Below are 9,802 nucleotides of genomic sequence, written 5' to 3' on the forward strand. Positions count from 1 at the left end.
TGGAATTAAACAGTAAAAGGGGACAAAAATCTACATTTCAATTCAGTGATTTAAAACACACCAGGGTTGCATGAAGAACTTGGAGTACTTCAAACAATCTGATTTAGTGTTTCGAATTTTTTACAATTTATAAAACACTCCACCCTTGGTCATCTCCTTTGTCAGTCCTTTACTGTTAGCTCGAACAGTTCCAACAATGGTTATATTTCTTTCCTGTAGCAAACCAACAAGATTCACCCTAGTAAAGAAGTTATCTGTTGTGACGTTGTACCCGCTTTGTCTGTGTAAATTGGTGGTGATCCTCATCACTACATCCTCGGGGAGAAGCCTTCCATTTCGTTGCTCTCTTTTAATAGCTCCCAGATACGGTAATAAATTGCATACGTATTTGGAATGAACCTCGGCAAACACCCAGAATTTCATGCCAAATTTGTCTGTTTTGTTTGGCATGAACACGATAAAAGGACATCTGTTTTTCATCGATTGTCAGGCTCCAATCCGGAGTGTAATTGTTGATGCAATTAGCAACAAGTCCTTCCAGTGGCTCTCGAATATGAATAAACTTATCTGTTGCTAATCGCTGGCTTCGACAATCTTTGTTGTCAAACCTAATGAATTTTTTCACTTCAACAAAATTAGCTCGAGACGTAGTTTCTATGAAGATAGCAGGTCCGTATATTGTACTCCACAAAAAGTCAATAGAGTGGCTCTTGCCGTAAATACCCCTTGCGTACTGCAAGGCGATGAACGCTTCCAACTTATCTATCGGCAAAAGAAAACTAGGGTTAGTTTTTATAGCTTCCCGCATGGTATTTGTTTGTATGAATGTCAAAATAGAATTGTCAATGAACAATTTCCAACAATCATAAGGGCTTTTTCTAGCTTTATGACAAACGTTTGAATTGACACCAGATCTCACCAGTACAATGTTTGATGCATTGGTACGGACTGCTCTTGCAGCTAATAATGGAGTACACGTCTCCCCGTTACAAGCTGTGTACTGCGCCAAAGATGGATTTCCAACAAGATTATCTTCTTCATCTGAAGAACTACATGCATCTTCAGGAAAGTATAATTCTTCGTCATTTGAAATATTACTAGCATGTGCCTGCAAATCTTTTTCTGGCATATCTCCTTCATCACCGGAATCATCGTTGTCAGAGTCTTCATAAAGCATGCTGGCGCCTACAGCAGCCGTGTATCTACATGTAAAGTCGTGTGCCGACATCTCCACCTAATGTTTTGAAGACACTGTAAATTCTATAAATGATTATCTGCAATGTGTGAACAAAATTTATTATCCTTGTAAAATAATGCGAGTTTTCTCATTCCTCTAGATCTTCCACTTACATAGCCTACAGCACAGCAGAAGTATCGACTAGCAATAAATCTTATCACTGATTTCTCGTCTTTTCACAACTAAAGAATGAGGTAGACATTTCGAAATTCACAGTTTTTATATTGACAAAAAATTAGGGCATGCAAACAGATTGGTGAAAGGTGTCTATAAACTCAGTAGGATGACCTAAAATGGCGTATTGGCACCATTTTACACCAATTTCAACACCAATTTGGTGTTTCTCGGCAGCCGATTTGTAGCAAGAATTGACAGCGACAGACACGTGTTTCGCCCATGAGGCTGGGCTCATCAGTATCGCACCGTATTCTGCCACAAAGCCTCAGCCTTGTGCTGATAGCCGGGAAGAACGCCCCTTTCTTCACAACCAATTTGGTGTTGTTAGCAAAACTTTAGATCCTGATATATTTTCTATCCTGGTTTGAAGTAAAGCACAATCACAAAAATTTCACATGCATCAGAGAACTTTCACAATATGCTACAATGAATCATAAACATTACCAAACAAAAAAGTTGCTGATATTGCCTTTGAAATTGTGCAAAGAAATGCTTTTTTTGCACATCCTGAGTAATTTATTTTGGGATGCTTGCACAACTAGGACGAAAATATCCACAGGAAAGCTGCAAATAAAGTGTTGTCCTGTCGAGAAAGGATACCTCAATTCAACTCTGTCAACAACACGTTTGAAGGAGGGTTTCTGGAACTAAAAAATCAAGATAGAGAGAGCCAGTGGGCAACATGTTCAGTTCGAAAGTTCTTAATTCCGAAAATCATTGTGAAAGCAACGACATTTAACTAAATGGTTAACCTAGATTTTTCAGGCCTGCAAGAACCTCCTCTAACAAGACAGTAGTAAAATTGAACAAATCAGACAAAGTCCATTGGAACTTAAACACCTAGTCATGATCAAACTGTGAAATGAAAAGATCTTTCAAATGTTGTAATTGAAATGGACGCCTTAGTTACAAGTTCGACATGTCTTTCCACGTTTTGATTGTAACAAAGATGTTTAAGTTGCAATGAACTTTGAATTGAATTGAGGGATGCTTTCTCGCAGAGTCAACACTTTGTTGACAGCTCTCCTGTTGATACTTTCATCCTAGTGTCGATGCATTACAAAAATAAATTGCTCAGAATGTGTAAAAAAAGCATTTCTTTGCACAATTTCAAAGCCAATATCAGCATTTTTTTGTTTGGTAATGTTTATGATTCATTGTAGCATATTGTGAAAGTTCTCTGATGCATGTGAAATTTTTGTGATTGTGCTTTACTTCAAACCAGGATAGAAAATAATATCAGGATCTAAAGTTTTGCTAACAACACCAAACTGGTGAAGAGATTTTCTGTTGCGGTATAAATATGTAGGATGAGACCAGCCAGGGTTAGTCACTTTAATTAGACCAACCTCCATCAGCTTCAAGTCTACGTCAACAGATTCAACCGTTCCTGCCAAACAAACTTTGAAAGCATAGTTTTGATCTGCATTGAGATCGTCAATAAAAACAAAAAGCGAAAAATTTTGGTTGAAAATGTGAGAAAAGGTGAAATACTTCTATCAGGTTGTCTGGCTTGGTAATATGTTGGACACCTTGTTTCGGCATTTACTTATAGAATCAATCCTTGAGTTGTAACAGTCACAAACGGCTGAAAAGTATGAATTACACTGTTCAGAAGTGATATAAATGTAAAATATATATAGAAGTTGTGTGATTTCGACCACTAAATGTAGCATAAAAAGCGTTTTTTGCAATAACTTAATTTTAGTGCAACTAGGACAAAAAAGCCTCTTAGAACATATGGAAACTTTGTGTTTCTGCTTCTTTTGAGCTTTGTTTGATCCTTCCATCTTAAGTTGTTCTAAAGATATGGCAATTTGACCTTTATTTAACGCTTTGAGCTGGATGGCACGGCCGTTAGTGGGGGGCCACTCCAAACAATTTAGGAAATGAATTTTAGGCCTATTTGCCAGCTTTTCGGAACCTTTTCGGTTAGTGATATTACAACTTAAAGGAAAACTTTACATTTGAAACTGTTAATTAATATTTTCAAATCAATGATTTCAATACTTTGAGTTTTCAGTCAGTTGCTTTCATTGCTTAAATTTTAGCAAAACTACAAAAGCAACATTTTTTGGATTACAGTAATTGACCACGATACCCTACTAAACTTCTTACCACGCTGACTATTTAAAAGTATAAATAAAACAAGACCAAAAAACGCAGATGAAAACCTCTGTATGTTGATAAGTGCACTTCATAAGCAGCTTTCACATATGTGATACCAAGTGGATGGAGCAGTTCAAAGACAACACCAACTCAATAGAAAATAAAAAATCTATGGGAAAAATTAAGATTTATATATATCATTCAAAATTTTTCAGTATACAGCTCAAGATTCATTCAAACGATACTACATGCTTGCTGGACATATAAGCATTGAAAGCATGATAATTCAGTAATAATCTGGGACTATCGGCATTAGTGAAGTAGTTAAACTGCAACAACCGAGTGATTTATCAGATTGTCATCAGTTTTTCCAACAATACTCCATTTATTAATCTGTGGATCATAACACTCAATTTCCCTGACAAGTTGAGACGCAACATCTTTTCCACCTAAAACAAATATTCTTCCTTTCAACACACAAGCTGAACATACACTTCTATGAAAATTCATCTCACTAACGTAAGTCCATTTATCAGTTGATGGATCATATTTTTCAACACTTTTTTGTCGAGTAACATCCCTAACGCCAGACTTCCTCCAATTGCATAAATGAATCCATCACAGCATACAGCTGCCAGCCATCGTCGTGGGGTTTGCATGGGATTCACATTAAACCACATCCCTTCACCAATTTGCAAACATTCAACAGATACTAAATCTTCATTATTGCCATATCCACCAATTGAATACAAACGATCGTTACAAGTAACAAGCGCACTTGCATATCTGGCTTGTTGCAACCGAGGAATGTTTTACCATGAATCAAAAACATATGAAAGATATTCCCCTGGTTCTTCGCCACTGACAACAACTAAATTTCCATCAAGCACTGCTGCTCCAACCACAGACCTTGCTTTGTTCATTGATGTAACTTCTTTCCATTTCAATTCCTGATCAGACAAATTCATCAGCCAAATTTAAGATGTTGAAGTGCTTGTACCACTGTAATTGCATTTACTTCCGCCAATATAATACAGGTGGCCACGCATTTCAACAGCACAACCATAATGTCGATCATCTGGTAAATCAGGGAAGGTAAGTGGTGGTTCACCATTACAATTATAAACTTCAGTTACTTTGGACAACGTTTCATCTCCACCTAAGCTCAATATTCTGGTGTGGTTGTCTGTTTGCATCAAGTTCTTGACAATTTTTGTTTGTGCTTGAAACATCAACAAACACAATTCAAGATTCTGTGTCAGCAACTTTTCATTCAAAACAATTTCGAGTGAAAGGGACATGTTTAATTACTTTAACAAATTTTTTAAAATACTGAATAGAAATTACAACCTAGCTGCAACATAAAATTAATTAGATATAAAGCAAAACATTTAATCAGAAAACCGATGATTTCAAGTTGCATCAATGGCTTGATTGAAGCAACAATGCAAAAAAAAACATAAAAATCACCATTTCAGTTTTTGCAAAACACCAATTACCATTTCGAAATGAACCATTTTAAAACACACAAGTATTTACTCCAAAATCAGACATCAAATAGCGTCAATGTACTTTTAAACAAAGCAATAATAAGAATGAAAAAAAAAACAAAGACCATTTTAATTCTTTTTTTTAACTCTAATCATGCAAAATTGATTCTTCTTCATGTTGTGTCACACGGCGTAGCCCAGAGCATCACGCAAGCTCTTACTCTATCGTTGAACTCGGCCTAATCCTGTGCAGAGCACCTTGCTTTGAGGTCAGGGCATTCGAGTAGAAGACTGTTAATTTTGCGGAAAAATACAGTTTTTTTGAAACGTGACGATTTCGATACCAGTGGCCGTTAGAGGTATACTTTTTTTCGGCCCTTCTAGTGTTGATACAACAAATCTAAACCAAATACAATAAATCATACAATATATATACATATCATAAAGTCTACAATAAATCATAATTTTGGATGTAAAAATGTGTCGGCTATAGCGAAGATTGACTTCATTTGTTTCCGAAAGAAATTAATTGTATCATCAACATGTAGATCATCAACATTACTTTAACAAAATTTTGAAAATATTGAATGGAAATTACAACCTAGCTGCAACATAAAATTAATTAGATATAAAACAAAACACAGAAGCATTTAATCCAAAAGCAGATATCAAATAGCATCAATATACTTTTAAACGAAGCAATAATAAGAATGAAAAAAAAAACATAGAAAAGACCATTTTAATTCTTTTTTTATAATTCTAATCATGCAAAATGCGAATAGTTTTGTTCCGAAGAATGTACAAGAAACATGTGACAAAATGATTTGACAACAACTGACTACTTGCAAGAAGCTAGTAATAGGTACCGGTAATACTCTTCATTCTTTTGGGGCAAAATGTCGTTTAATGTGACTTCAAATGTTCTAATGACAACTGCTGAGTGCTGAATGATACCTCGTATTAACTGTATAAAATGCAACAAAATCCAAAAGGAGTTGCAAATGGCTGAAAAAAAATAATGCTTTTGAAATGTGGTACTTCCGTAGAATTCAACATATTTCATGGCTTGCAAAGATGAATAAAGAAGTTTTACACCAAGTGAACCAAACCACATCTCTGTTAAAAAACATGAAAACCAGACAATATAAATTTCTCGGCCATGAAATAAGAAAGCAAAAACTGGAGCATCTCTCTTTATCTGGTAAAATTTTTGGAAAGCGGGCACCTGGCAGACAAAGACAATTTCATCTGAAACAATTTAACGACAAGACAGAAACAATCATTTATGCAACATATAATAGGAATATTTGGTCTAATTATTTATCTGAGGCCGTTGATGCCTGGTTCAGGCAAAGCATTTGAAGAAGAAGTTATAACATTTGCATGGCATGAAACATTTTAACTTGATAGTGCTTTGAAGGTGAGTTCCATACTTGAACCCAAGCATCCGGAGATGAGAGGATAAGGTTTTTGTAATACTAAGCCAAGAACACTTTTCTGTGAATAATTTTAAATAACCAAAAAAAGATCGCATACAAAAAAACTGGGAAGACGAAAAACGATATCAGACAATTGATTAATCAAATCATAAAAAAGCTAATCGGCAACAATCGAATGCTAATACAATTCGTCATCAGTTTTTCCAACAATGGTCCATTTATTAATTTGTGGATCATAACACTCGATCTCTTTGACTGCAAAACCCCTTTCATTCACTCCACCAACTACAAATACTTTTCCTCCACACAAGCCGAACAAGCAGCTCGATTGAATTTCATCTCACTGACGAAACTCCATTGATCTATTAATGCATCAAACTTTTCAACGCTTCTTATACAAACATCATGAATTTCACCAGCCTTTCCACCAATCACATAAATAAACCCATTACAACAAACAGCTGCCAATCATTGTCGTGGAGTTTGCATGGGACTTACAACTTTCCATTTTCCTTCACCGCTTTGCAAACATTCAACAAATGATAAATATTCATCATTGCAATATCCACCAATTGCATACAAACTATCTTTGCAAGCAACAAGTGCATTTCCTAGTCTGTTACGTTCCATTCGAGGTATGTATTGCCATGAATTAAAACTCGATAAATAGCATTCTGCGGGTTCTTGACAACCAACAACAACTAGATTACCATCAATGACTGTTGCTCCCATCCAAGCCCTTTCCTTCTTCAATGACTTCACTTCATCCCATTTAAACGTAGTTTCATACAACTCCATTCGCCAAACTGAAGATGTTAAAATTGTTTTGTTTTCAACCTTGTACCCACCAACATAATACAAACATCCACGCTTTACAACAGCACAACCACATGGTTGACCATCCGGCAAATCAGGGAAGGTAAGTGGTGGTTCACCAATACAGTTATAAACTTCAATTACTTCGGATGATGTTTTAACCCCACCTACGCTTAATATTCTGGTGTTGTTTTCTGGTTGGATCAAGTTTTTAAAAACTTTGTTTTGTGCTTGAAACATCAACTAACACAATTCATTGTTTCTCATCAGCAGATTTTCTTTTAAAACAACTTCTTCAAAAAATGTTGGTGGAAGTTTGTGAAGATCTACAAGTTTCAAAAGCTCAGGAAAATCATTGGCACGATTTCCTTCATCATGTTTGATCCATCCCAATATGGCAGTGAACATTGAAGCTTCATTGACAATGGACCGATCTTGGTTCGAAATGCAATTTCTCAGATCTTTTTCATTGAAACTTTTAAACTCAATTGTACTTGATGCTGCATCAAAATTTCTAGCAATGATTTCAATAGTTTCAGTTTTCAATGAATTGTTTTGGAAGTGCTCTGCTATACCAAGAACAATAAAACAGTTGTTTGGACTAAGAGCTTCACTCACAAAATCAAAGCAAAACTGCTTCACATCATCAATTTGTAAGTAATTGGATGATGCAATCAAATCACAAACATTCTCGTTGTTGATATGAATGTCTCCAGTGTAAATAAATTCAATCAGACTTTTCATTGAATTTCCATCTACACAGTTGATTTCAATGGAACTCTAATATTTTTCTTTCATCTCAATTTTGAACATTGTTTCAAAGAAAGATGAAAAGCAAGCCAAGACCATCCTGTTTGCAGGAAAACGATCATTCCCTGCGCATATTTCAACATCATTAAACGATCCTGAATGTCTGTTCTGATTCGCATATTCCAACAAATTGTATTCATTTGCTCTCTTCCTGGATATTTGCTCTAGATCAGTTCTACCAACAAGTGAAAGGGACATGTTCATAAATCAATTACCTTCACAAACTGCTTAAAATACTGAATGGCAATTACAAGATGGCTGCAGCATAAAATCAACCGATAATAATAAAACAAAAATACAAGCAGTTAGTCAGAAAGCAGATGATTTCAAGTTGCATTCTTATTGACACACTGAGAAAAAAAATCATATATTTACAACTCAACCTAATTTTGAATTAAAAATTCTAAAGAGACTAAATGTCTACTTTTAAATTCAGTGGTTAAAACACTGGATCGATTGGTTGCATCAATAATCAATATGCGATATAAACTTAAAGCAGATTAAACAATTTGATTTAGAACTTCGTACATTTAAAAGTAATTTTAGAAATTTTAAATATTACGACTAGAATGTTGCACATGGCTCGAAACTGCAGTTTTCGTCTGACTCCATTCAGGAGTTAACATCAGAATAAATTAACCTAAGTGTGGTAAAGCAAATGAGTTCCTACTAGGGTGTACCAAAAAACCTTACTTTCACTGATCTTGCTGTTGGCTGGTAAAAGTTGTGTTTGGGGTCAAAACTAATGCTAATATAAAAAAATTTAAATTTCATTGATGTTTGACGCCTATTTTCTTTGCGTTTCCATGGAAACAACCCAAATTTTAAAAAAATGCGTTACTAGAAAACCACTATATAGTTAGAAAGCTCTAATAAACACCAAAAGTTCCAGAACACCAATATTCCTATGAGTGTTTAATACATTTTATGGGTCTAGCATGGCCCCCTCTAGTGTCTGGCCTGATTTGTCACATTTTTCTTTGAAACATTAACAGTCTGAGTTGCTGGCAAAATGTGGCAGGATACTCGAAAAGATAGCGATTGCTAAAGAAAAGTTAAAAGCAGTTCATTGATAAAAAGTTCATGTGTTATTGTTATTTTAACTAGAGTTAACTAAACATGATTTGTTTGCCACTCCCACATTACTCAACTGGCTATTTGGTGAGACTTTTGATCAATGCAACCCAGCCAAGTCCAGCAGTTCAAACCACTGGTGATGGGTCTGTTTTTTTTTGAAGCTGCTTAGTTGATAGTTAAAACTGAAAAGTACCTGGGCAGTTCAACAGGCATAGGTATACCAGAATAGGTTAGGCATTCACCAATTTAATCTTTGGGTATGTTTAACAGATACCGTATAATTATACCTTGCAGCTGTTAGAGTGCCTTGTCTAGTGTCTACTGCTTTAGCTAACATAGCCCAATGATATGTCAAACAAGTATGACTGTTTTATTTTCACTATGCAAAAACTATACCTTTTAAGTTTTTCCAAGCTTTAAAGTATGCCTAACTGACAGGTGCTGATTTCATCATAAAAAAACTCATCATTCATCATTGCAGTCATTTTTGTGGTTGCTATTATGGCATGGTTTATTCAAAATGACAGTGTCTCAGTAGGTTTTATTAGCCATGCTTTTGTGAAAGTGATCAGAATTGAAAGAATTAAATCAAGCTCCCAGATCTTTTTATGCCCACATTTTTTAAGTGGCTGCATGACAAGTGTTTA

The 9,802-nt window shown here is 35.2% G+C and overlaps 1 protein-coding gene across 1 annotated transcript; it reads right to left on the reverse strand.

Moving 5' to 3' along the window:
- Positions 1–7,511: 7,511 nt before the first annotated feature.
- LOC145776884 (kelch-like protein 25) lies at positions 7,512–8,012 on the reverse strand. The gene has a single exon (XM_082588101.1). The coding sequence runs from the start codon at positions 8,010–8,012 to the stop codon at positions 7,512–7,514; it is 501 nt and encodes a 166-aa protein (XP_082444227.1).
- Positions 8,013–9,802: the final 1,790 nt, after the last annotated feature.

Source organism: Aplidium turbinatum, chromosome 9 (genome assembly GCF_918807975.1).
Source record: "Aplidium turbinatum chromosome 9, kaAplTurb1.1, whole genome shotgun sequence".
Classification (NCBI taxonomy): Eukaryota; Metazoa; Chordata; class Ascidiacea; order Aplousobranchia; family Polyclinidae; genus Aplidium; species Aplidium turbinatum.

Bases quoted from the DNA above. Each gene is read 5' to 3' on its own strand.
- LOC145776884 (XM_082588101.1), bottom strand. From the start codon at position 8,012: ATGAAAAGTCTGATTGAATTTATTTACACTGGAGACATTCATATCAAC.